Source organism: Hemibagrus wyckioides, linkage group LG13, assembly GCF_019097595.1.
Source record: "Hemibagrus wyckioides isolate EC202008001 linkage group LG13, SWU_Hwy_1.0, whole genome shotgun sequence".
In the NCBI taxonomy this organism is placed as follows: Eukaryota; Metazoa; Chordata; class Actinopteri; order Siluriformes; family Bagridae; genus Hemibagrus; species Hemibagrus wyckioides.
The window spans coordinates 15,534,030-15,561,030 of NC_080722.1; the positions used below are offsets into that span (position 1 = coordinate 15,534,030).

The following is a 27,001-nucleotide window of genomic DNA, read 5'->3' on the forward strand; positions in this document are numbered from 1 at the left end:
CCAATTGTTTTTCAAGTGGAGATGAATTAGCAGTTTGCAAAAAAAAAGTGCTACTTGTTGGGGAAAAAATATTTTATATGCAGTCATATTCAATATATGCAGTCATTCTGTTGTGGAGAACAGGCTCCAGCAAGGCAGCTTGTGCCCAGTAGATGGCATGTATACTACCAATGTTAGGTCTGGAGTTAAGATGCAGTAAAGAGGACTCATGGATAGCATTATATACATAGAAATTTATATAGATAAATATATCTCTACCAAGAGATTGATTTGTCTTCACTGGGCACTTTATTTGGAATACATGCATATCTCAGGCAATTATAATTATATATATAATAAAGTGGTTGCAATACAAACTATTACATCATGCAGATACAGATCAAGCTTTAAGTTAATGTTCATGTTATGTCAGAATGCAAAAAATGTGATCTCTCTGACTTTAAATGTGGCATGGCTAGTAGTAGGAAATGGACTGATTTGAGTATTTATAATGGTATGAAAAACAACCAGTGAGCAGCAGTTCTGCTGATCTAGACCCCTTATTCGTGAGGGAGTTTAGAAAAGAATGGCCACAATTTGGAGGTTTTTGTTTCTTTCTAATCTAGTGTGTAAAGTAACATTGTTGGATCAGTGTTAAGTACTAAATGTCAGCAAGATGGTGAGTCTGAACAATGCTCAGGGTCCATGCCTAAAAACTGGGGCTTTACACACTTTAACAGTTTAAATGATGTATGCAGGGTGCAAGAACTCTTTAGGTACAATGCCAATATTACCAGCCAGCTCACCAACCCACCAGCCGTAGATGTTGTACTCCTAGGATAGAAACAGATTCAGAGAGCATGTAAGAATACATCATTATACATGTGGAGATAAATATTAAAAATGCAAATAACCTTTCAGAGAATAAGAACATATTTTCACTGTAATTTGCTCCCACTGTTGTATATTATGAATTTTTAAATATATATATATATATAACTACCAGTCAAAAGTTTGGACACACCTTTTAATTCAATGTTTTTTGTTTAGGGATTTATTTTCTACATTCTAGAACAATACTGGAGATTTCAAAGCTATGAAATAACACACATGGACTTAAGTAATCCATATGTAATGACAACAAAAAACAGTCAGTTGTTATTTTAAGACACGAAGGTCAGGTGTTCTGGAATAGTTCTTGCAAGAACAGTATTGTCAAGTGCATTTGCAAAACCCATCAAGCACCATGATGAAACTGGCTCACATGAAGACCATCCCAGTAAAGCAAGACCACAATTTAGCTCTGCTGCAGAGGAGAAGTTCATTTAGAGTTACCAGCCTCAGAAATCACCAATTAACGGCACCTCAGATTAGAGCCGTTATGAAAGCTTTACAGAGCATCAGTAGCAGACATATCTCAATATCAACTGTTCAAATGAGATTATTGTGTATTTCGGCCGCCTTCAGCATTGTTTTAAAATGTAGAAAGAAATAAACATCAGGAAAGACCATGGAATTAGAAGGTGTGTCCAAACTTTTGACTGGTAGTGTGTATATAATGAATCATGTTCACAACCACTTTAATAACAAAAAAATATATATGGTAAAGAAAAGGAAATTGTTAAGTGGTAAATGTGATATAAATGCACACACTATGTTGTTTCGTCTGTTCCTTGTTGGGGGTTGCTACAGCGGTTCTTCTGGTCTGCATATTTTTGATTTGGCACAGGTTTTTACACCGGATACCCTTCCTGCGGCAACCCTCCCTTTTTTTTATCCAGGCTTGGGACTGGCACTGAGACTTAACTCTTCAGATAAATGCAAACAGTATAATTAGCTTATTGGTATTTCTTCTGATGTGTTTAGTTTTTGGAATAATAGCATGTTTATACTTAAATCCCTCTAGAGAGCATGATCTTTACATGCTAGTACTGACAATAGTGTTGTATATACTGTTTTTTGGTTTGCTTTGTTCACACAATAAGAACAATATTTTTAACATTTTCTCTACACTGGCTATAAAAATACCCAGAAGTAAAAGGAAAAATTCTGAGTTTTAGCTCATACTTGAGTGTTGCGCTAAAATTGGTGCCTTGTCTCATTGTCTTCACCAGAGGAAACAGAAAAGTGTCCAAAAATGTTTATAGGAATGTAGTGACTTACAGGGATAGACCTCTGAATCAAATCTTAAAAAAGGTCACCATTTCTGGACAAAAAACACCTCACTTATTTTAAATTTACTTAAAACTCACTCACTTTCAGTCACTTTTCCCTTTTCAAGGTCATAGTGAATCAAGAGTCTATACTGGAAACACTGAGCATGATGCAGGAATAAAATCTGTATGTTACCGCAGTCTATCCGAGGGCATCATGCGCATACGTCATCTACTAGCATGTTTTTAAGAGGTGGGGGTAAGTCCACACAGACAGTAACCTGAGCTCTGGATCAAACTGAGGACCACTATGCCACCCTGCCACCACTAGCTATATAATTATGCTCTGGAGAATACAATAAAAAAGCCAATCTGCCAAAGGTAACTTCAGAATAACACAATAAATGCTAAATGCCAACAAATGCCAAGGTTTGTTCCTTTAGCTTTCATTTATTTATTTTTTTTATTTCTGAATAGGATAATTTTATCATTTTAAAACCCATTTTATATCAATTTTAGATACACAAGTGTCAAAAGGAAAACCGTGGCAGATTAATTAGTCTTCAAAATAGATTTTGCACAATGCAACTTGCACAGTTATGGCTGCATTGAAAAAATGCAAATCAGACCTGAGCTTGTCATGTCAACAAAGAACACACACACAGTCATTTAATCATTACAAACAGCCTTGTCTAATATGGATTTTAGTCGAGATGTATGCACCAACACCTCTTTCTCTATCTACAGCAGACAGAGGATACAAGGAACTGGCTCCTTTGACAATCATTCAGAAGTATGTATTTCACATCCAGGTATTAATGCAAGGAGAGAAATGTCACAGGTATGATGATGTTAGAATAGGATTATTCGCATTTTAGTTTTTTGGCCTTGACACCTTCTCTGGGCAACATCTGAGCAAAGTAGTCCTATCACCTAATTAGTTATTGGCTCGAAACTGCTCATTACTCCAACTAGGCAATGTGTTCCCTCTGGTTATTAGTCAGACCCCAGCAAGGCAAGGGGCTTGGCACTTATGAGCAACTAGTGGACAGAGTCCGAGTCCTGGCCTTTGACAAATGAACTGAGGGAAGGGTGATATTATCAATGTGAGGGCTGGAGAACACAGAAATGGAGTGATTGGGAGAGACTGAGACTGTGTTCAGAGTGCTTTAGCATTCCACAAGCACACGCAGTACATTTAGATGTGATGAGCTTGTCATCCATCCAGCGCCTGCAGAGGAGAGTGGGAACTAATTACCATCTCCTTACACACAGCGCCGCAAGCCTAATGTAGTCTTCAGCCCATGCAGACGAGCTGCTCTAATGATGTCAGGAGGAATGAATTCCAAGCAGGGGAATAATCTAATGGGGCTACCAGCATCCACATTGCCATTGCATATGAGACTTCTGTGAACTCATGAGTTTTGTTTCAGAGCATCTAGCCAAAGTTGATTGAATGTGAGTGAAAATGAGGGACAGACAGAGTTGAGAGAAAACAACAAAAAAAAAATTCTCACACTCTCTCCAGGGACTGCTGCAGGGCTGTTCTCCCTCTCCACATGAATCAAAGTTAATTTTACCTCTTCTTAAATTTTTGATTATCGACCACACCATTTTAACATAGGTCTCAATGATACTGAATGCTAATGACTGTTGATTCTTGACACCCATTAGGGAGGTTCCACAGATTTGCACGACCACTCTAATCATGGCAGAGTGAAGCTAAGACAGACTGTATTTCTCTGACGGTTATCGATTCTCAATCACACCCGTCTTCTTTCATGGCTGATTTCTGTCACTTCTCTTTTATCAATTTTGTTTTCATCTACTGGAAGCAGTACACACATCTGAGCGTAAGAGGTTTTTGAGTGAGAAGCAGAAAGGAGAATAATGGGCTCATCTGAATGTGAATTTGTTTGTAATGTTATTGCTATTTACTATCAGATTCAAGCTTGAAGACGTTATGAACAAATTCATCACATCCTCTCATGTCAGTGACCAAGCAGAAGAGGTGTGTTCCACTTTGACCTGTGTAGGCACATCTAATATAAGCTATAAAATGCCAGTGTGTGCCACTTAGGGTGGTATGAGTGAATGAAACAGTGTAGCACTGCCGATGACCTCTGTGTGACTGCTCTTTCGGAGATGGGTGGGGTTGGCACGGGGAGCAGCAGAGAGTGGGTGTTGCTATGGCAACACCTGCAGTCTGCAGCGTGTGGCTGATATCATTTATTTCTCACTCAGGGGGCTGGCGAGCGCTGGTATTCAAATGGGTCCATCACTCTCAGGCAGCCGGGGAACAGACTGGCAGCTAATGATGCCTTCAAAAGGAGCGGCTTAACTAGAGAAATGTCATATGGCATATGACAAGGTGAAGAGTAGCTCATGTGTGTAAAGCACCACAGCAGCCAGGCAACCAAATACGGACTTCTTATCCACCTTTCCACGCCATTTCTCTATCTCCTTTCTATCTAATCCATCTCTCTTTTTCTTTTTCTTTCATTGTCTCTCTTTCTTTCTTTCATTAGTTAATGGTCAATAGTTCATCTAACATTTTTGTTACCATCTTCCACAAATTCCATCTTAGGCACCTCAAGTTGTTAAAGATCTTTTCTTTCTCATGTTTTAATGATTTGCTTTGTTTTCCCTCTCACTTTTTTTTGCCTGTATTACACTCAGCAGCACACACATACACACACACTTTCTGTGGAGGCAGGAGAGATGCTAATAAGAATGAGACATGAGGCCTGTGCCGCAGGCCACCAGCTGACTGAGGTACGCCTTGGGAGTGATGGAGCGCAGGAAGTCTCTCATTGCCCCGCCGCTGAACCCGCTGCTCAGGCCTTGCTGCTCCCCCTCCCCTCCATCCAGCCCTCCCTCTCCTTTTTCTCTTGCTGTCATGCACTGGAGTGTATCAGCAGTACACACACCCAGACTGCTGAGCATCTCTAGCTGTCATTACAAAGAGCATGAACACACTGCCGCATTATTTGACAGTTAGAGCAAGTGAGAGCAAACAAAATGAATACCCTGCGGCGGCATCCTTGTTTCTAAACACATCCATCATGTAATTATATCCTGATCAATGAATCAGTAACCAATGCATGTTCAGTTTCAATTACAAAAAGGATTACTGCATTTAAAAACCTGAGAATGTACTCATATAAAATAGCATTTTGCAATTGAAGTCATATTTAAGGTGCACTGAGAAGTATCAATTAAAAGAAAGATCCATTTTAAAGATAAAGCCCCTAATCTTTATGATCCATTACAGCCGTGGCTATTCAACTATGGATAGTGCAAGATGATGACCAAAACTGTGGATGAGCAAATAAACTAGCTGCCGTTGTAAAAGTACACTGGGGATTACTGATGGCTCTTTAACTTAATAGGCATTTAAAGTGGATTGTGTATGCTGCTGAGTGCCTGTAATGATGGCTGTTTACGTGGCCTCCCATTTATAATAATTAGGCAGAACGGGAGGGGGCTGCCGCCATGCAGTTCTGGACTATTGGCTTAGGCTGAATAATGACCTACTGTAGTTGACCGGGAGATGACCGTTGCCTTCTGCATGACCCCAGAACCCCAGACTCACCCCCAGCTGATTCTGCTGGTAAATAGAATGCCCAATGTGTCTATATAGTGTCTTGGTGTCTATTGCAATAATGACAGCAGGGTTTTTTGTTTGTGTGTGTGTTAAGAGGGAATGAGAATGAGAAAGAGGAGGGTGTGTGCACACAAGGCCTTAATGCTTGCCCCCTGTCTCTTTTCCTTAGCTTTTCCTTCCTTTTTATTGCACCCTTTTCCTTTTCTTTGGGCATTTTGTAGAAGAGTGACCCCCTGGGTACTAGGGCAGCTAGAGCTTCCATTTTTCTGCAGCTGGTGAAGATATGACCCACTTGGGAGGAGAAAATAGTCTCACACACACATCGTCAGTGAGAAGTGACTACTCACATATTAATAAATCATACACATGTCTTTTGAAAATTGCCTCTGTAGTAAGGTTTGGGGATAGGATACATTGTATAATATGATGCTTTGTCGATTAACTGTCAGTCTGAGATCTCTCCTCTTTGTAAGATAACATTGGCAAGAAATTTTAAGGTAACACTTGAAGTAAACCTTATCTATCTATTCATCATGTTAACTACTAATTGTTCAAAATCTGTAAATTGATGCCACGAGTCATGTGAAGGTAAATGCTCGGGGTTAACCAGAAGGTGTCACTGGTGTACACTAGTCTTGCCAACAGAGTTGGTGTGATTTGGGCAGCTGAACACTTAAGGCTTCTGTCTAGACCAGCGTTCCAGCCTACTTTATGACTCCTGGGTGGAGGGGATTGTTGGTGTGAAAGTGCAATGCATGCTTCAAAAGGCATGGAGGACTGAAAGAGAGTGCTGTTAGGTGGCCTGCATGTTAAACAGCTCCTGGATAAGTTTGGCCTACATCTTTGGAGCCATAAATCTTTCCACGACTCATTGCAGGATTTTTTACGGGAATTCCACTGGGAACTCAGGCATGTTGAGTCTGACCTCTAAAGTCGTGTACTTTGAGTCTGGGAGACATAAATTAGATTACAGGAATGCAGGAAAATGGGATGGTTGAAGAAAGAACATAGAAATGAATGGTGTTCTTAAACTCCTCTTGAAAACTTTCCTAACTTCCAAAAAGTTTCATTATATAAAGTCTTTTAAATTTTTAATTGATATTTACACGATGACAAAAAAATGTGTTGGCAGGATGTGATGCAATTAGCAATATCCTTTTTATCATGAATCAAACTACCATTGAGCACCATAATTAACTGCAACCACACTAGGACAAATAAAAGTGCGTGTGTGGATTAGAAAAGCAAGTGCGATGTGATTAGTGTGGGGAGAAGAAAAGCCCTGAACATCCTGCTTTGCTGCCATCAGTGGCCATTCTCTCCAGCGCTGAGGATCGGTGAGGCTGCGTTAACGCTGCCAGATGGATGCTGGTTTCGGCCACTATTTCATGTTGTATTGTAGCGAGGGAGCCGCTGAAGGCAGAGCTCGGGGACTCTTACAGCCGAGCAGCTATGAGCAGCGCAGCGCAAAATTAACTCCGCCGAATTAATCGGGGCAAGATTGAAAATGAAACTCGGATGCAGATGAGCGAGCAGCTCGGCGTGTTTGTTTATTCTGCCACCACAGGATCCCCGTGCTCGTATACTTTACGACGCCGGAGGGCTGAACATACAGAGCACTGCTTTCATATACACACAGACGCGCGCGAGAGAGAGAGTGCGCACACACACACACACACAAACGTAGGCCTACTTGTAATTATCATATTATGAGCTCACAAGACCCACGCGCAGTTTTCGGGGACACTGCTTGATTTCCATAAGTGTGCGAGAGAGAGAGGGGGAAACTCTTTAAACAAATACCTTATACTTCTATGCCTAATTTAAATTTAAATAACTAATCAATTCCTTCCTTATTTTCGCAATTAAGAATTCACGGCAATGGCTATGCAAATGAGTCTGTCCACGCGCACGCACTGTTATTTGCCTTTTCACTCACACGCGCGCTAAACAACAATGCACAAAGATGTGTATGCTGTATATAAGAAACGTTTGTCTAAGTGATGGATCGATAATAACTGATGAGAAAACATGTACAGTCCGCATGCTCTGTTATGCTGAGCGCCTCACCTGCGCTTTGATGTGCTTTACTTCTTTGCTGTGCGTTCAGTCATAGCGCTACATTACTAACCTGTTGGTTAGCACAATTGATTTAGCACTTCTCATGTCTTTACCACCTCGTAATTACGCTCGGCGTTGACACAAATACACACGGCCTCCCCTCCACGCCTCTGGACAGCAAAATTTACGCGCTCTTATTTTATATGCACTGCTTTATGAGGAAGACTGTTAGAGGTAGGCTGCAGTTCTAGCCAGTCGCCCATATTTCATTTGTTGAGGTCAATGGTCCAGGCAAGCACTCGTAAAACAAAAACACCAGACCTGCCAGGTCTAAAACAACTCCGAGGAGCAGGGAATCGCGTGGTCGAGGAATGGCTAGGTAAAAATCCTATTCTGGTCATTTGGATCTTTATCACTATTAATAAAAGATGATATGATAGACCAGTGAGAGCAATTAAAGGTAGAATGTAATAAATCTTCATAATTACATAAATTCATTTATAGAATCATAACAAATTAGGCACAATCCCACAGTCTAGAGCGCCAGCATAAGCTAAAGAGAAAATAAATGATCTGTATAGACTCTGGCAATTAATTAAATGGATGATAGGAGAGTTACACTCATACACACACTATTTCATGATAATGAGAATTACAGGTAAGCAATAAATAGCATATAAAAGATGACATAATATTTACCATTATTAAGATGTGAAGTGTTGTAATGTATCATTATTATTGCAAAGATTGTGTCAGTATTTTATCACTCTCAAAAATATGCTCAGTTACACCTAACACAACACAAAAGGTTCCAGTAACATCGAGTAAGAAATTACTAGTCTGTTCTTAAATGTGCAGCTGGGAGTCAAAGGAAAAATTAAATCATATTGATTTCCAGTTGAGCATCTGTAAGAGACAGCTAGCCTCTATGTGCATGCCGTTGAGATGCTGCGCTTGTAAGACATGTGATCTATAGATTTATAGAAGAACACTAGATGTTGAATGAACTAGATGCTGAATACACTAAATAAGAAGTCTTGCGTGAATGAACACTTGACTCTGTGTGATACAACCTCGTAATGAATTAACAGCCCATTACTGTGAATCTAGCCATCGAGCAGCATTACTCCAGTGACAAAAAAAAAAGTGTTCACAGCATCACAACATAATGTCAATATGGCACATGAGGTAAAAAGCGCTGACTGTATAAACTAGTGCTGTACAAGCTTGTGCTTCTTCCTTGATAGAATAAATGCAGAATATATTATTCTAGTGTTTTATCATGCCTTTGTTTAAAGATGACATAGAATCATAGAATGGAGTTCTATTGTATGTTTGGGAAAAAGTACGAAAGTACAATGAAAAACACTGGATGAAAAAAAACCCCACTTAGTTAATAAGGTAGATCTTGAAAAAAGGCTTAATTTAAAAAATAAATAAATACAATTATACAGAATGTTAAATATATCATTTCTATGTTTCTAACTAATTTTGTTTATTTTGTTTATCCAAAATATTTTCCACTGCATAAACCCTGATCATTTTATATTTCATAGAACCTTTTAAACATAAAATATTATATAAATTGTCATTTCATTTGTAATATATTTCATTAAAACTGTAATTCAAGTTAATTTTAAATCTTCATCTATTCTAATCTAATGAACCAATTAGATGACCAGATGGGCAAAAGCTGATTTTACCACAAAGCACATGTACACTGTTTGCCAGACTGAGAATTTTTTCACTGCATTGTTTAACAAACCAGTCAAGGATAATTTAGATGCTAAGCTGCCTAAAACAGATACATTTTAGATATTATTTAGATAAATTTAATGTACAAGATGGAAGGAAGCAGAAAGAGTGAGAATGAAAGAAAATGAGGGAGAAAGCATGGATTTTAATGGGGTTTTGTAAACACAGGCACTGACCTTGCTCAGAATGTAGATGAGGTCTCCTCTACGAAACGAGAGCTCATCTGGCTTGTCTGCCTCACAGTCCCACAGGCCTTGATAGTAATTGGCATAATCTGATGATGGATCTGATGAGGAAACACCCACAGACACAACTATTAAAACTCATCTATGATATTTTTTAAAATTAAAGCTACTAAAACCAGACAGTATGATAATATAAACCTAATTATATTTCTCACCTGCTCTTTGGCTCCTCTTAGTAGTCTCCTCAGACTGGTCAGAGAGCTCATCCTCTAAATTGTGCAAGAATCCAGAAGAAAATAGTGAGAAAAGAAGGGCATAACCAAACTTTAAGGGTAAATGGTCCCATGATGCTGCTTAATTTTAACACCGACATTCAGTCCATTAATGTTAAATTACTTGAACACCACAGTCCACTTGCCTCAACTGCCAGAGGCCATTGGTCTTATATAACAGAAGTGCAATTATCATAAAATGTTAGCAGTTTTGATGTATAGTGAAGATGCCATTCTGGATTTTCAGTTGGTGTGTCAGGGCAGGCAGGGCATTGATTCAGGGTGTGGCACCTCTTGGTCTGTGAAGTGACAATGATAGCCTTGCTGCCTGTCTCCCACATCCATCTTCACCCTGTCAGCCTGCCGATAAAGCCACCACATAGCAACCTTATACTTCCCACAGCACAAATCGGCCCTCCACTTCCAGGAATTGTGGAGAAAAAAAAAGAAAAACACAAAAAATAACTACTGTACACCCAAGGCCTTGACATTCCTGCCCACTCATGAATTTTCTTAACAACTGGAACATTACATTTATTTTTCATTTTTTTAACTAGATTAATTTATCATAACACATGTTTTACAGTAGTTTATAATGTATAAGCTTTGACCACTGTGTAATAACTTAATTAAAAATGAGTCAATAGATCAACAAAATTCTAAGTTAAAACAAGATTGCAATATAAACGAAGGACAGTAGATCAGGTTGGAATGCAGTAGAATAAATAAAATTTTGCAAATTAGATTTTTAATGTTTCTAAATTTACCATTTTTCCATTTTGTGCTATTAAACTCAAAGACAGTGAAAATTCCCTCCCAGGCTTCCAGTGACCAGTTGAAATGAAATGATGCCAACTAAGATTTTATTTTTCAAATGCAGCAAAATAAACTAAACTAAGATTAACCACATGGAACAAAAAGGCTCAATATATATCCCAGCACTCCAACATCTTTTTGTCCTGCACATCCATAACATACAATCTTTTAAAGATATTACTGTAAAACTTTTCAAAGCTAGAGGAACAGGAGGTTGAAGAGGGAGATGGATTAAGGGTGAGAGAGATGGTCATTTGATCTACCATCTGTGGGCAGCTCAGTTCCAGTACACACATGGCTGAGAAAGGTGAAAATGACAGCACTAAGGACTGATGTCTTTCTGCTCTGGGCTCTCCCTAAGTGGTCTCTGACTGCTGGTCCCATCTTGGGTTGGAAGATCTTCACATATTTAGTTTAGCACATGGGACCAGCTGTGACTGGGTGTCAAGTTATATAAGTCTTTAAGACTTTTTTAAGACTTTAGCTATTTTCCTAGGTTTATGTACTAAAACAAAGACCTTTTCCCATCTTCTTTCTTACAAGTGTTCTGAATTCTAATGCTTTCCACTGCTTTTACACAGTAACACAAGATAATGTCATGACCCCTGAAAGATGATTTATTTAAATTCGATAGAAAGGTATTTTAGTAATAGTGTTGATTACTACTGTAAAGTACAACACATTGGCATCACTGAGGACACAGCTATGTTATTTATTTTTTATTTTTTTGTACCTGGCAATACTTCATAAATGTCCTCATCCTCATCTTCCCCTTCCCTGCTGGCTGTCACTGTCCTCTCCTTCTTCACCTCCTGGCCACCAGTTGGGGGTGCTGGAGCTAGGGCAGCTGCGGAAACCTGCCCAGGATGTGGTGGTGGGGTTGCTGCCCTTTCTATATCATCATATGCCTCCTCTTCTTCCTCCTCTTCCTCTTCCTCATCATCATCAAAGGGAATAAAGCTGGAACTCAGGTCTACATTTATGAACAGAGATATTACAAAACATTAGTGACTATGAGGACTATATGCACAAAAGAATCATGAGAACGCTAATAGCCTTAAACATTATTTAAATATCTGTTTTGATTAAAGGGGGCCTTGTTGACATGTCTGGCACACATAGACCAGATGTAACAACACACATTAGTGTAAATTATCTTTAATGATAGAAATTACTGTTTTATATGGCCAAAGTAAGTGGGAAGTATGTAAACAATCGAAGAGGTGTTCATTACTTCCCGCAAATCAGAGCCTCAGAGGGAGCCCATTTTAGAGCTGTGGCCATGCTCCAGATCTGTCTCAGATGGAGATGGGGCCTGATTGCAGGTGACTAAGCTCTGTAACACAGGCTATCGCATCCTCACTGCCTGGATGCCAAGCAGGGCCAGATCAATGCCCATGAAGAATGGCCCAAGCACAGCCTAATCAATTTCCCGTAAAGAGCGCTGTGCTACGCGGAAGAGGAGGCAGAGTGAGACACGTGGGACTCAGGAGCTGCATGACATACTTTATGAGGAGGTCTACAATGCACCTGATTGGCTGAGCTCAAAAAGGTATTTATAAGCATTATTTATAAGCATCAGTATTAAGCAAAGCATATCCATTTTTAGCCACTAACATTGCACAATGGTCCAGATAAGAAGGTGTAAAATGACTGTGGTGCACAGAAGTACAATTATTCAGTATAATATTTCAAAGAGTGTTTGCATGATTAACAGAGAATTATGCACCTCATGTAACCTACCCTTTAAGACAAAATTGATTTGGTCCACCCATTCCCTGGCCTCACGGGGGCTGCTGGCAGTGAACTGCAAAAGAAAGGTCATCATCACAGATTTGGGCAATATTGTCAGGGCACATTAGCAGCCCTCGCCTTAATAATGCAAACGTGGCACTAAACAACCAAAATGGCATATGAATGTAGGTAGACAAACCTGGTAAGAACGCCTTCCAGGAGCATTCATCTCAAAGCAACAGCTTTTCTTGGAGTCTTTACGCAAGTTGGATACCAGCTCTGCACTATAGCCATTGATATAAAAAGATCCTTTCTGCTGTTTGTCTGAAATTATAAAATCAGTCCCAGTCAACATAACAACATGAGCAAAGTTTATGCAATAACATGATTATACAATTCAGCTGATTTAAATGGACCAACCTTTTTCACTTCCAAAGTAGTAGAATATAGTATTGTTCAGGACACACCACCTTTTCTGCCACTCCATGCTGAAGAAGCTATGATCTTGTAGGACAAATTCAATTAAAGTATATATTCAACACATATTTCCACAAACTCTCACCTATATGACAAGTCTGTGATTTTCATGACTTACCACGTCTTTTTTTCTCTAGATAGCCTTGCTTCAGAATATTACTCAGCTCTTGTGCTGCCACCGTGGGAATATCTCCAAAATCTAAGTAAGGAAAACAAAGTAGGATTTCAATAAGAGTAATGTAGGAGCAATTTCCATGCTATTAATAACAGTGTGGCATCAGAAGGAGCATAAGAAGGTGTTATGTCCGATTTCCAAGCACAGTGCTCTCCTGGTTGAATTCCAACAGAGAGCTGTAAAGCTGAACTCAGACAATGTAAACACATCTCTTGTCAGGAATTAGAGATTTTATTGCAGCTTTGGGCAGAACATGGATCAATAGATATAGAGGGGTACAGGCTAGGCAAGCAATTGAGCAACTGTAGCAGGATTAATGTGGGAATCTAGGCTAGTAAGTATTCAGTAAGTGTGTCAATGAAATCTATTCTTAATAGTGGTTTTAATATCCATATCTCAATCACTATATCTGAATTTCCTTGTGCATATGTTATAGATTGCTTTCTTTAGTAGAGTTAAATAAATCTTATCTCTTGGACATATTAATAGGCTAGATTATGTTTTTGGGCCGACACAGCAGGAGCCCCCTCTATTAACAGAAGGAACACAAGCCTTAAATTCCCCTTGTCTTCACCTTTCATCAGCTTTAGACCACCACAGAGAGCCTCTGAAATGAATGCTAGACTGATTTAAACCCTATTTATAAATGTTCAGATGTTTTAGTGCACAGTGGATACTATTCTTTAAACTGACGGGTATCTGTCAATTGTAACATATTGAGTGTAGCACTGCATTGTGTATTATAAAAGACCTGAAAGAGGTTGTACTTTCAAAGTTACTTGTAGGTGGTAATGTGAACTTCATAGCATCACCGTGATAGATCCTTGTCATAGTGAGGATTACATCAACCCGATAAGCTTCCAGTGGTGGCAGGGTGCCAAGTGATATTCATTCCATAAATAAAATTTAACCCATTGAAATCATCTGACTGAATACTGACGCAACACCTGTAAATGCTGCCCTTTCTTGACACCATCACATAGTCTCATGAAAAATGTCCTCACTGGCCCTGGTTTTCAGACAGATGAAAACAAAGTTCCCTGACACTCGAACACTTACAGGCACCTTCACTCAGACATCAGCCTGTTCTATACACACTCCAATGTCCATGTCATCATAAATACAACTGCAGTACATGTTTGTCACAGCCAGCTTGATATATCAACACCAAAAAGAGCCCTTAGTCCACCAAATGATCCATCCTCCTCTCTGTTCATTTTTTCCCTCTTGTTCCTTCGTTCTGACACCTTTTAATCCCCTCATCCATCTACACCTCCCTCTCTTCATTTATCTAAGAGGTCAAGCCATGTTAATAGTTGAGCAGAAGTAGTATAAACAGAGAAAAGGTGAGAATGTGTAAAAATGAGCTGACACGGAAAAGTCTCTCATCTTCACACACCCACTGACAAGACAGTCTGGAGTGATCAGCACACGCAGTGGCACACTGATCCTTGAGCAACAACTAAATAAATGAAAGGAAAAGGATATAGCATTATAAATCATTTACTGTCTTTTCATTTGATTCCGGCAAGTGATGCCTGTAGAGGCCTATGTTCTATTATTCTTCCACAGGGTAGCAGTGTAACCTAAAATTTCACTTTCAGACAAAAGGAAAGAAGACACACTGGTCTGTTCATGATCCCACCCCTCCATGCAAGATTCCCATTGGTTAAATTCAGTATCCAACTTCAGACATCTAGTCTTCACAAGCCAATTAGAGGTGATGTTTTTGTATCTGACAACAAAGAACAGTCACAGCCAACTATACAAGTGCTAATGACAAGATTTTACGAGGGCCAGATGTATTAACACTACTCAGTTCTTAAGACTCCAGTTCTAAAAATAGTAAAAAGGCAAAAGGCAAAAAGGGGGAAAAATTGAAAATACGCGTAAACTGTGCAAAACTAAGTAATAAGACTTCATAAAAAATGCAAATGAAATCCATCAAAGTGCCTCATATTTTCACTTTAACTATAAATTGCATTTTTAATAATTCAGAACAGTGTGGTTTTGTAATTTTCACCACTAGCACTGCTCTATTTTTGCTAGCATCATGCTAATCCTTTCCACTTAAATGTGCTAAGGCTAACTATTAATATTTCAGGACACATTACCATTGCTTTAAGCAGCACTTTAATCCAACAAGGCCTGAATTTAACCCTATTCCATTATTTGAACCTAAATCCAAAACATTTATGTAATTAAGATGACAATCTCATATTTATTTAGATGCAATATCATACTAAAATTCTGTGAAAATAGCATAGAGAGTACTTCAACTCATATTAAATGAGTTGGTTCCTGTACAGTGAATTTTTTTGAAGAATTGTACACTGAGTAAGTATTTATTTTAAAATACATTTAGAATACATTTGTTATATTTATATAAGAATATATTTATTTAAGCACAAGAACTACTTTTTTGATGGTTGAACTATCTGCAGGTTTGTTGGTCCACTGGTTGATAAACAGAGCACTGAAGAGGAGAGGAAAGAGGTAAGAGAGGGAGCGAGACAAAGCTAATGACTTTCCCGCGGGCACTCTCTGTTGCTGCCAGAGATGGCGACGTGATGCATGGCACTGCTGCTGCTCTGTGGCAGGGGAAGATTGGTGGCGGTGAGGCATTGAGTGGGCCACGCAGGGCTGCGTTTATCAGTGCCACTGCACTAGTGAAGCTCTGCTTTCTCTCTAAGCTAAAGCCAGTGGCCTGGCATTTCAGCGGCAGAAGAGCTCTGGGTCACCTCTCCACTATCACACCATTATATATTACCTGGCATTTACATCTCAGTTATTGTTCTTTAGGAACTCATTCTGCACTTAGGCGCATGGACCACTCAGGATGAAATGGCATTAAAAGCAAATGCAATCAGTGACAAAGAGAGATAACCCACAAATCAATGATACATAACAATTCTTCAGTGAACAACATAATTCGAACAGACCAAAAGCATTCTTTTGGTAAAGCTCTGAGGTGCATTCACTCAGCAGAGTTAAGCTGTAAATTTGATAGTGCTCCTCATCTACTTATTATTATACTCTCAGCAAGGTGTTATGAGCTCAGCTGTTAATCCTGCTATAAAATGTGATTGATGTTATTGTGACCTGAGGAAGTTAATATACTCAGCCATTATTTTCCACTTCATTTTAGCTACAAGTCAATCAAGAAGCTGTGTTAAACAAAGGAAGGAAGATGTAGGTGTGAGCATATTTGAACATTTACCTTCATAGATTATGTAATAAACATGCCGCAATAGTGCTGTACACACATACCGGGAAATGCTAAATGAAAAGAGACAGGGACTGTCCCTCAGCCAACACATGGAACTGGGACATTTTTTTTATTTATTAAAGCATAGCAGCTATTAGAAGGTAAAAAGGTATTTTAAAAAAAAACGGGCAGCATGTAATACATTTATATTACAGTCAGAACATCAGCAAGGAATTTATTGTAGGAAAACCAAGATAAACACCTAACTGGAGACCAAGCTAAAGCCTGAGGGTCTTCCTGTGTGGGCCAGTATGGTACATACCCATTTTATCCGTGCCTATCAACTTGCCAAACCCCAAATTCATTTTAGAAAATTACTAAATTAAGTTGAGACAATCAGGTTTGTAATTAAATCCAAACAGGGAATTTAACCAATACAAATCACATATTCTAAACTATACAGGAGGGGAGTTATCTCCACCAAGCCAGTGGCCTTTCTGTGTGACTTTAGCTGTGTGGCAAGGCAAGCACGAGTCCAGTGGCTGACCTCAGATTGAACTCTGGTGATGAGGTGAAACAGAAGGCGCTGGGGTCCCTAGGGGCTAAGGCAGAGGCTGGGGAGGAATGCTGATCAGAGACAGAGTGAGTGGAATTGCTGCACTCTCCTGCACTGCACTTGATTAGGAAAAAGGATCCACTCATGGCATCCTTACATCCCTTCGCCCACGCCAATACTCTAGCTGCATATAGCAAAGCACAAATTGACACATTTTTTCTCATTAAAGGCAAGGCTGTGGTCCCGGTGCTTTGCTTCCACATAGCACAGATCAGCAGTGATGGACACAAAGAAATAAAATAATAGAGGGGGAGAGAAAGAAATGCCTGGATGAGAACCACAACAGGAGGTACCTGTAATCTTCATTCTTTTTTTTCCCACATCAACTAGGGCTGATGTGTTCTGACTGAAAATAAAAATCAGAAAAATGATTCACATTTACATCTAAACCGTGGTGTAAACTCATCTTCATACTAACACGTTTTAATGTCAGAACTATTTTTTCCACTGCACTGCCTTCGATTATCCAAAAAACCCCTATAAAAATATTCTGTTCACTTTGTTATAACGTAATGTTAGCTGAAAATACCATAACTGTATACTTTTACATAACTTCATTTAATGTTGCAAATTTAATGAAGTTTGTCAAAACTGAAGAGAATCGGGTTAATATCCAGCAGGATTTAAAAAAAATAAAATAAAATAAAATAATTAAATGAAAAACTGTGAAAGTTCCAGCTAAATCATTCTGATAAACTATTCACTTTCCATTATAGTCATGTATTTTCAGTATTATAAAATTAAGGGCTACATTTCACGGATGAAACGTGTAAAATTAGTCTAAAAATCGTTTATATTATTAAAAACATAAACATAAAATTTAAAGTTAAAAATTGCGCTACAAAATATGAGGTTGAGATTTATTAAACTTATTAAATTAATCACTCTCCGCAATGTCAGCAATCGGCTTTGTGCATTGTTTCTCTTGATCGTGGGGTGAGATATAACAAGTTTACCTACATTACATATAAATGTTTTTCTGTCTTAAGTTTATTAGAAAATATAAGCTTCTTTTAAAACAGGCATTGCTCAACTCGGACTGCTGAGAAAGATATACGTGATAGAGTTAATTAAACTCAAACATCATTAAAACAATTTCAAAAATTTCTATTAATTAAAAAAATATTGCTTGTTATTATTTGTAGTATTATTATTATTATTATTGGCCCCATTTTTAACGACGCCACATTTGAGCTAGACAACGATGGGATACAAATGCATCGAGTAAAACCACACTAAGGGAATTTTCACTGTAAAGAGCCTAAAGCCTACATACGCGTGTCGCTTGTCTGTAGAAGGTAAATAAAGACACGCGATAACGGCCATCAATCCTGGAGGGAATGTGTGCAGGGGTCAGAGCGCGAGACGTGTCCGTTACCAGTCCGCGTTTCTGTGTGTCTGATGAGGAGCAGAAAGACTGCTGGTCCGCGCCTACACCAGCTAAAGGCCACCGACACAGTATTGTAATTTGGTCAATATGTGGTCAGCATAGGTTATATTAGGATCTGTTAACTTGTCTCTGAAAATCTAAATTAATCCATGTAAACAAATAAATACTACTAATAATTATTGTGTTTATTATTATTGTTGTTGTTGTTGTTCATGTAATTTTTGTTATTATATACTACTACTACAACAACAACAACAATAATAATAATAATAATAATAATAATAATAATAATAATAATAATAACTACAATAAAAATAACAAGCAATAAATAGGAAATTAAGTAGTTCTGGGGGGGATACATTATAGTGTCTCTCAGTATTAAGTAGGCTACATATTATTTCTACAGATAATTACTGTTTGGGCTTTTGTTAAAGCAAAATCTCTAACCCATTAGATTACCTTGAATTGTGATTAAGTCTTTTCATACGTTAATGTGCTATAGGTTACAGTTAAGCGTTTACTGAACTTAGGCTGTAAAATCATTAAATACTGTCGTGTAAAAGCTACATGTCACTTCTCCCTGTAGTTTAGGGTAATGTGTTTATTTGGCACTTCACATAATATATTAGATTTTAATTGACTGATTGTTCGTTCTAAGAATTTGTATAGCACATTTTGCTCGGTTGTTCATTAATGGTAAATGATTAACAAACAAAACGCATTTAAACTTTAGTTATTTATTAGTTATTAGTTATTTCTTTAGGTATTATTAGTTTTTATTATAGCCTATGTTTCGGCTCCCAGTCCATTTGAAATAATTATTTTTTTATTATTGGAAAAATTATATAGGACATTGTGAAGATAGTGAAAACAGTATGGCAAAAGTAATCAGTATTAAGTGATTGTCCAAACTCCGGTCAGCAGACATGCTTTCAGTCCTGCTTGCTAATGCATACATTAATGCAGAGGGCTATTAACTAGGTCCCTGATTTAGTTTAGTCAACATTAATGTACACAATGCAGCACTGCTTTTAAGATTAGAGCGTTGAAACGCTAAGTGAGTGCTAATCCTCCTCTCATGCCTAGGCTATGCATTAGTTATATCATACATCTTATTGTCTTCCAGGACAAATGTGAAAGGTTACAGGCCTGTTGAGTTTGCTTCCACTAGCACTGCTTTGTAAAATATGAAGGAGTGTAGGGGAAGTTCCAAGGAAGTGTTTGTATTGGCGAGGTCTAGCTCATGGCCAGCAGCCAGCCATTCTCTGTGCATGAAGAATCACTCCTCGGTAAAGCCTCAGGCCTTATACTACCATCACTTTTTCACCTTGGTCTCTCTCAGTTGTCTAGGCTTCGTCCAAAAGGATAAGGAAAATAATACATTGACACTGCACCCCCTTGGTTGCGATCAAGCCGTATACTACTGTCTTAAAATACTCAAAAAGTCAAAGAGCATGCCACGTCTGTACAACGCAGTAAGCTTTACAGTCGAATATAACAGCACTGAATAATATGTCTAATTTTTTTCTAAAATTTTTAGCCTGTTATTTCCTATGCAGCGAATTATTTTTAATATACTGTGCATAAAGTGTTGGATCAAGCCATAATTCTTTTGTGGAAAAATTTCCTGCTTTATCTAATCTTAGATATACACTGTACACACACTATATAAGTGTATACAGTCCACTACTGTGTGTTTTAAAGGTATAAAAAGTCTCAGCTACTGTCATTCATTTAACTGAGTTGACATTAACATTTTCTAAATGTACATTATGTTATTTGCTACAATTTGTGGAAGACATTTTGGTTAATTATTTTAAGTAGACAGTGATTTAAATTACAGCATATATTCTTAATTCATACATGATTAAGAACAGCATAACAGCATGCAATAAAAGGCAGTCTGCATAAACAAAATCATAATGGTACAGTCTTAGCCTAAATGCTATTAAGCAAAAATTGAAAACAGATACTCAGAGAAAATTGGAAAAGAACACCTTTCCAGTGTATGTACAGGCTTACACACCTCCACAGTCTTCATTTATTTCCCTAAGAAAGCATCAGGCCACCTGGGCCTTGCATTGAAACTTCATCAATCTCGAGAAATGGAATCCAGTGGAGAGAAAAATCAAATTCTCATTTGCAAGATGGCAAAAGGGGGGGGGGGTGGTTAGGCACTGATGGTACATCGGACAGTTTACATTTGTTTACATTGGACAGGTTATCTTGTGTATATCGGAAAAAAGGAAATAAGAAAAGGGTCAAACTGCTGAAATGGATATGAATTACTATAAAATGTCAATTCTTGTTTTTTGTGTAGTGAGACAAGTACCACCACCTCCATCCTAAAAATCCCCTTGTGAGTATGTGTGTGGGGAAGAGGAAATGGTAAGGTTGTTGGTAAAAGTGTGTGTGTGGGAAGGGGAGCAGTTAGAGAAGAGAGAGAGAGAGAGAGAGAGAGAGAGAGAGAAATTTCCACATTTTCAGCAGCACAGCAGCCTTCTGGATTGGAGTGAACTTTTGAACCTATGTGGCAGTAGCAGTGATATACATTAGATATTTGAGTCTCTGAATGTGTCTCAGTTTTCTAATCTAAAGTCTGAAAGAAAAGAAAAATATCTAGAAAATGTGTATAAGTGTGTTCTTATTGCCCAACATGCACAAAAAGAATCATTAAAATATGGGAGAAAAAATGCAAAATAAATAGATGGACAAGGGTAAAAATGGAAATTTCAGTAGTGAAATGACATTTTCCTCTTAGAGAAAACTTTATTTGACCTATACTGTTGCTATAGTAGTGGAGGTCAATAATGCAGCCACACAGACACAGTCAGACAGGTCATGAATTGACCAGCACAACACCAGAGGTCAAAAGTTTACAGAAGGGAGGAAGCTCCACTCAAAGTCTGGGTAGTATGCTTTAAAGGTTCACATAAGACCCTTAAAGGCTGGGTATCAGCACACTAACACTCCCAACTAAACTGTACTCCACAATGCATGATCACACACCGGGGTCACTTAAGGTGCTAAATACCCTCTGTTATATGTCCACCATTCATTTAGGATCAAAGAAACAATGAAATTTATAACAAAAAAAGCAGCATAACAGTTCAAATTCATACTTTGGGCCACACCTTTTGTTGAACACGTATGGTTGCACACTTTATTAAGAAACTTTTTTTTTTAAATCATTGATAAAACCGATTTTAAACTCTCTAGGGGTTAATTACAACAATCAATCTACTAGCCAATACCTTCATTAATTTAGGTCCTGTATGCCTCTGACAAAATCAAATTTACATCTTGATCTAATTTGTGATAGAGATTTAGCACAACTGAGATTTGCTTCCTACCTTCTGATTGGTTTCTTCCATATTGCTGTTTGGCCACTGTGAGCTGAGATAACAGCAATGGCAGAAGCTTTTGTTTCAACACATAAATCAGTCAGTGAGCACAAAGGGCCCTGGCCATGTGCGGTGTCTGATACCACCCAGCCATTTCTACGCAAAGACCACAACCATTCACACTTATTCTGCAATATAACTGCTATCAAATTATGCAGTGTATGAAAATCATCTTAAGAGTTTAAAATAGCTAAACTTGCCTTTTCAACATAATGTATTTTAAAACAAGACTGTTAGACATCATAATGATGATCAATTAATTATTTCCAAATCATCAGGAAAAATAAAAAATATAGTGTCCCAAATATATGCCAGTCTTGACTAAAATTCTACTGTATGACAGTACATCCCTGAATGCCTGCATGACTGCTGTCATCCAGACAAGGGCTATGGAGAGGCTGCATGCACAGCCGGGTCAAACGTGCGGTCTGCGGGTGAAACTTAGTTCACATTACCATACAGACAGGCGCCCTGACAATGGAGCGCCCATCTGTTCCTGTCAGCCATAACAAATCTAGTGTCAGGATCCTCTCTGGAGATGAGGAGGCAGTCTTTGCTAAATGAAATAACACTGACTCCTCCTGCCAGCCAGTCAAGCGCCCGCCTTCTCCACTTGGTTTAGAGACTCCCTCAGCTTCCTCCTCATACAGTACAAATGACACAGTGACATTGCTGAATGGAATATCTGGATTATATTTACTCTCCAATATGAGCCACATTCTGCTAGTGAGATTTTTTTTATTTGTTCAACTTATTATTTTCAATGTATTAGACCCCTTTATATTACTTCTTGAAGTTTTAATCTTTCTTTCAAAGAATTAAAAGCATGCAAGGAATTTCTTTCTATTCACTCTGTGAATCAAAATGATTTTGCATATTGAAATGAAATCGAAGGCCAATATTTAAGCAAATGAAATATTCAATGTTTCCACAAAGGTCTTGAAGTAAGACTCCCCGTTGGTGAACTAAACATGAACCCTGAACTGCACTTGCCCCCTCTGGTCATTACCTTTATTAAAGGAGTGTCATGATGTGATTCTCCACATAAGCTTTATCTCCTTCCTCTTACACTGCTTTTACTGCAGCCATATTAGAGCACACTCAGTGTCATTCTTTTGCTTCCAAAAACCATGTGTAGCAAATAAATAGGATTTTTTTCCGCATCTGATTTTCCACATGACGGTGCTTTTTACAGGCTCACAATGTGATGTATTTAAGCTTAGGTAGGTGTGACTTTTTTTAGTCATGCCATTTCTTTTGAGGGTCACTCTAAGCAGAATCTTATATTCATATAGCCTTTTTTTCTGAAATAAAAAAAGAATGATACTCAAAGATGTGCCTTACAATTTCATTATTATGGTAATGGTATATTTTGACACACACTGAAGGGTTTGAAGTGTGTGAAGTAAAGTGAATGGGTTTTTTTCCCCCTGAAACTACCATCTTCTTTTTAAAAAAAATAGCTGTGGCAGATGAGTAATCGGGGAAAGGGGAACAGACACAGCCCCTCAGGTATAGGGTTGTGTTTCAGGCCCAGCTGGTAACAGAGAAACTGGGGATGATGATCAGTCATGGCTCTGGCCTGAAGCAAAAGTGCAGCCACAGTGCAAACTGGTTTCTGGTGATAAAAAGCAGGCAGGGCACCAGGCTTTGGGCAGAACACCCTGGCAATTTCCAAACTGCTTTATATCATCATTTTCTTTGCATTTCTCCTTGAGAACCTTTTCTTTTACAATTTAAATTTTATCTTCAGTATGGACATGACCTGGGAAGCTTAGACATTCAAAGAACCAGACAGAAGACTTCAATAATACTGACTGTGTTTTTCTACCACTAGAGGATGCTCTTCATCCCTTTTCTGTTTTCTGTTGAAGCCAACCAAGGCAATGGTGACAGACACCCGCATCCCCACCCCCACATCTACTTCTCCATATCCTAAACTGGCACATGGCACAGGCGTGGGAATCCACTAGAGGGTGATCTGTTACCAAACACACCACCACCCTGTAGTTTATCATCACTCTGCCCAATAAAACACTGACATTCTTCAAAGATATTGCTCCCTAAAGTTCTTAAAGAAACTAGGCACATCTTGCATGCCTTTTCCCTTATGAACTGGTTACACATATACAGTTTACCACATGCATACATGTAAATGATGAGGGGAAAAAAACTCTGTTTTAGAGTACTAGTTCAGGAGGCAAAAAGTTTAACTTTTACTTGAATGATATATTATTTAACTATCTACTTTATTTAGTCATAATCTGCTTTGATTCCTGCTTGTGTACTTGATCTGCTCTTTTATGCTTCCTACAAACTCCACCACTGGACACATAATGAGAAATTTTGAAAAACTAAGAATATTTAAGCATGTGTCTCTAATATAACATCTAAATAAAGAACGACACGTGGAGAGGCTTGGACTCACATTCAGGTGCAGTGTCCTCCTGATAGTCTGATGCCACAGACAGGTCATCAGAAGGGGCAGAGCGTCCCAGACTACTGTGGTTGTCATCTGAACTGTCCTCATGTCTAACATCAGCTGAGAGGACAAACAAGAGAGCTTTGAATATTTAGAAGGTTAGACACTAACATGAGTATTAATTATATGAATATAAGGAACATGTGTCTACAAAGTTCTAATAACATTTTAATTATACTGAATTACAGGGTCTTTATTTTGTTTAATTCTTTAACCAGTTGGTATTTTCAGTCTGGAAAAGAGAAAAGTTAAAATAAAACACATATAATAGGATGTGCTAACTTACATCTGTATGGAAATTCCTGTGGATTTCTGAAAAAAAAAAAGAATTGAACAAAATTACAAATAATTACCACAGGAAACATATTGAGTATCAATTCTATAATAGCTATTTAGATTTTAAACAATTAAATGTTGGGTTTTTAGTGAAATATCATCAATGTGGGTCATTTAAAAATGAAATTAAAATTATTAATAATTTTACTGATAATCTTTGATGTAGCGGATAGTGCAAGGAAATAGAATCCAGAAATATTTTAGACAACTCTCTTGTCAGTTATTTTTAGAATAATCTTTATTTCAAAACATTATTTCCAACCATATTTTTTATTTTTCTATATTATTAACCATATTTTAAGTAGATTAAATATTGTGATATACACTCATTAATGATACCAGGTACACCAGTGACAATGAACTTTTCATTGCTTTACATCTATTACATTCACACAGTGTGCAGTGTTGAACTTGTTCTAAATTCTAAACATGCATATACAAATATGCTGTGGAAAACAGAGCATGCTCTTGCATGCAACAAAACCACAAGACAGACTTGAGCAGGTGCAATATGTTCACTTAATCTCTACAAGCGACCAATACTAGATAGGAGCTTCCTGTTTTGTACTCATTACGATTATCATTCAACATTGTACTGACAGTGAGGAGACTTTTCTTAGTTAAGATTAGTTTTTAGAACCTTTTTATATCTCGATGGCTCATGATATTAAAAAAAGGAATCAATGACTTTACAATATATCTTTGCTATATATGATTATATGATGTATAGGGAGTAGATGGTAGATCAGATCATCAGTACATTGAAAGATCTTACCTGTTGTGGACAACTCGAAAATTATTTAGTAGTATTTCTCTTGTTTCTTGAGCATGTTTGCTGAGGTTCTCATCCTGTAAAATACTTGAGACAAATAGCTCACAATCTGAAAAAAAAACATTCGTACATACACACACACACACACACACACACACACACAAGGTTTAGGTGTTGATACCTCCAGAATCTGGTACTGGATACCTCCAAAATCCCCTGAGCAAACTGATTGTCTGTACAAATTATACATGTAAACATGTTTCCTTTTTCCAGGTGAAATTTATGTATAAATATTTTTCTTCTCTCGATAGTATCTCTTAAAAATATGCAAAAATTCTCCTGGCGAGTATGTTACCAAGGTTAATGCAAATGATATAAAATGTCAGTGTGTGTGTGTGTGTGTGTGTGTGTGTGCACATGTAACTGACTGTGACTTTGTGTTTGAATGAGAAAGATTAAGATGTTAATCTTAAGGGTTATGGCTATGAAGTGGATCTGAATAGTACAGCTACTGCTCTTCAATATACAAAATTAACACAATAAGGGTCAAGACGGCACTTTGTACGACTCAATCACAAACATTTAAGATGGACAGTAATAGTTTTTATATATTTTTGGATTTTATATTGTGTTTATATTTTAGTCCTTGCATTTAATAATGACAATAGGCAAGAGAAAATATTTAATGAGACAAAAATAAGTTTCTGAAACTACATTGCTACTTTGTACATTGCTCAGAATTTTGTAATTTATGTTCCAACAACTCATAATATTACTAAATGTCAAGTTTTTTATAATGTCAAATGTTTGTGCTAAAGAAGATGTAAATCATGACCACTCATAAGCCACAATTTTAAGTGCAATATTTTCTTGTTAACCTGACAAAGCACATTCATAAATCACAAGTAATGTCCTGAGGCAGTACCTTCGAGAAGCCTTCTGATGTCATCAGAAATCGTCCCCATTAATTCTCTGAAAGTACTCCAGTGAAAACTTGAAAATATATAAATAATCCTGTCTTATATTTCTTTATAGAAAAGCTTTTCTCAGTGAGTATGTTGTCTCGCCAGTGTACCAAAAGACGCTACAAGGTGTGGCGGCACAGACATCCACACACAGTGTTAGAGGAAGCGCACAGCACTTCATGTTTTGTGAAACTGAAACTAGTTTGTTTAAACAAATGTGAAGAGTCAAAGAAAGGGTTAAGGCCTATGCTATTATAATTTGATTTGAAAATGTCATTGATATTATAGATTACTTTAAACAGTTATAATATCTTCAGGGTTCTAGAGGATCTAGAAGCTGCACTGTAAAAAAAAAATGTATAGAATTTTAAAAATAAAAAGCAGTATGATACTATTATTGTGTTAATTACGATGACTTACTCAACTGCCAACAAATTACTGTAAATTTAGAAGGCTTTTTTTTTACATGTGGCAAATAATGCTCTATAATTTGCCTTAAAAAGCAAAATAGATTTTTATTTAAATCTACATTTAATTTATATGATTTTGTGGTTTAATTATTACCCAGAATGTCTAGTCTTGTTTATTGCTTTGCTTTTATGCTACATATAATC

The 27,001-nt window shown here is 37.7% G+C and overlaps 1 protein-coding gene across 1 annotated transcript; it reads right to left on the minus strand.

The window, feature by feature from the left end:
• Positions 1 to 85: 85 nt before the first annotated feature.
• skap1 (src kinase associated phosphoprotein 1) lies at positions 86 to 26,552 on the minus strand. Its single transcript, XM_058406031.1, has 12 exons — positions 26,348 to 26,552; positions 25,426 to 25,531; positions 24,601 to 24,626; positions 24,261 to 24,374; positions 13,158 to 13,238; positions 12,983 to 13,066; positions 12,762 to 12,886; positions 12,572 to 12,635; positions 11,562 to 11,801; positions 9,956 to 10,009; positions 9,732 to 9,841; positions 86 to 813 (listed from the first exon to the last, which is right to left on the minus strand). Exons 1-12 carry the CDS (start codon positions 26,385 to 26,387, stop codon positions 721 to 723), a joined length of 1,137 nt encoding a protein of 378 aa, XP_058262014.1. The 5' UTR covers positions 26,388 to 26,552; the 3' UTR covers positions 86 to 720.
• Between the last annotated feature and the right edge of the window lie 449 nt (positions 26,553 to 27,001).